At 43.2% G+C, this 650-nt stretch overlaps 1 protein-coding gene across 1 annotated transcript in view; it reads left to right on the top strand.

Moving 5' to 3' along the window:
• The first annotated feature begins 79 nt into the window (after positions 1 to 79).
• Positions 80 to 650, top strand: part of LOC107575893 (protein FAM102B-like) — a 6,680-nt gene continuing 6,109 nt past the window's right edge. Inside the window, exons 1-2 of the mRNA XM_016262209.1 lie at positions 80 to 173; positions 253 to 369. Coding sequence (XP_016117695.1) covers positions 138 to 173; positions 253 to 369 — 153 coding nt within the window. The 5' untranslated portion in view covers positions 80 to 137. The remainder of the gene's footprint in view (positions 174 to 252; positions 370 to 650) is intronic.

The following is a 650-nucleotide window of genomic DNA, read 5'->3' as shown; positions in this document are numbered from 1 at the left end:
ATTACGTAACTCGTGTTACTTGTAATGCGTTACCCCCAACACTGAACATCCGTATTGTTAAATAGGGCTCTAAGCAGTTTGTTTCTGTACAAATGTAGTTGGATTGGGTGAGATTTTAGTTTTTTCTTTTTTCTTTTATGAAGGAGCTCAAAGGTGGGAAGACATTTGCAAAGGTAAGCTCAGTTTATCTGTGGATTATGAAGACTTTTTCTATCAGATCACTGGCACTGATACGGTGTGTGTGTCACACAGCTTGGGTTTGCTGATTTAAACTTGGCGGAGTTTGCCGGTTCAGGAAGCACCACACGGCGCTGCCTATTGGAGGGATACAACACCAAAAACACACGTCAGGACAACTCTATACTGAAGGTACACAGACACACACACACACACACATACATAGCAGAAAACTTTATAATGACGATGCACAGTTGTCCCCTTTGTCTTGAGACTGCATGTCCTATGAATTTAATTTTTTAGTTTATTTTTATCATAAACATGTGGTTGCTAAGGGACGGGTGAGGGGCGTGTCCCCTCAGATCTGTGTTACTTCATGTTACTCCGCTTCATGTGGGTTATGTGTGGCATGCTTCGGCCTGTGTTGCGCTGTGTTTTCCAATCCACAACCCCCACCTACGCCTAGAGCTGTT

Source organism: Sinocyclocheilus grahami, unplaced genomic scaffold (genome assembly GCF_001515645.1).
Source record: "Sinocyclocheilus grahami isolate Dianchi unplaced genomic scaffold, SAMN03320097.WGS_v1.1 scaffold2985.1, whole genome shotgun sequence".
NCBI classification, from domain to species: domain Eukaryota; kingdom Metazoa; phylum Chordata; class Actinopteri; order Cypriniformes; family Cyprinidae; genus Sinocyclocheilus; species Sinocyclocheilus grahami.
This window is presented reverse-complemented; position numbering and strand designations above follow the sequence as displayed.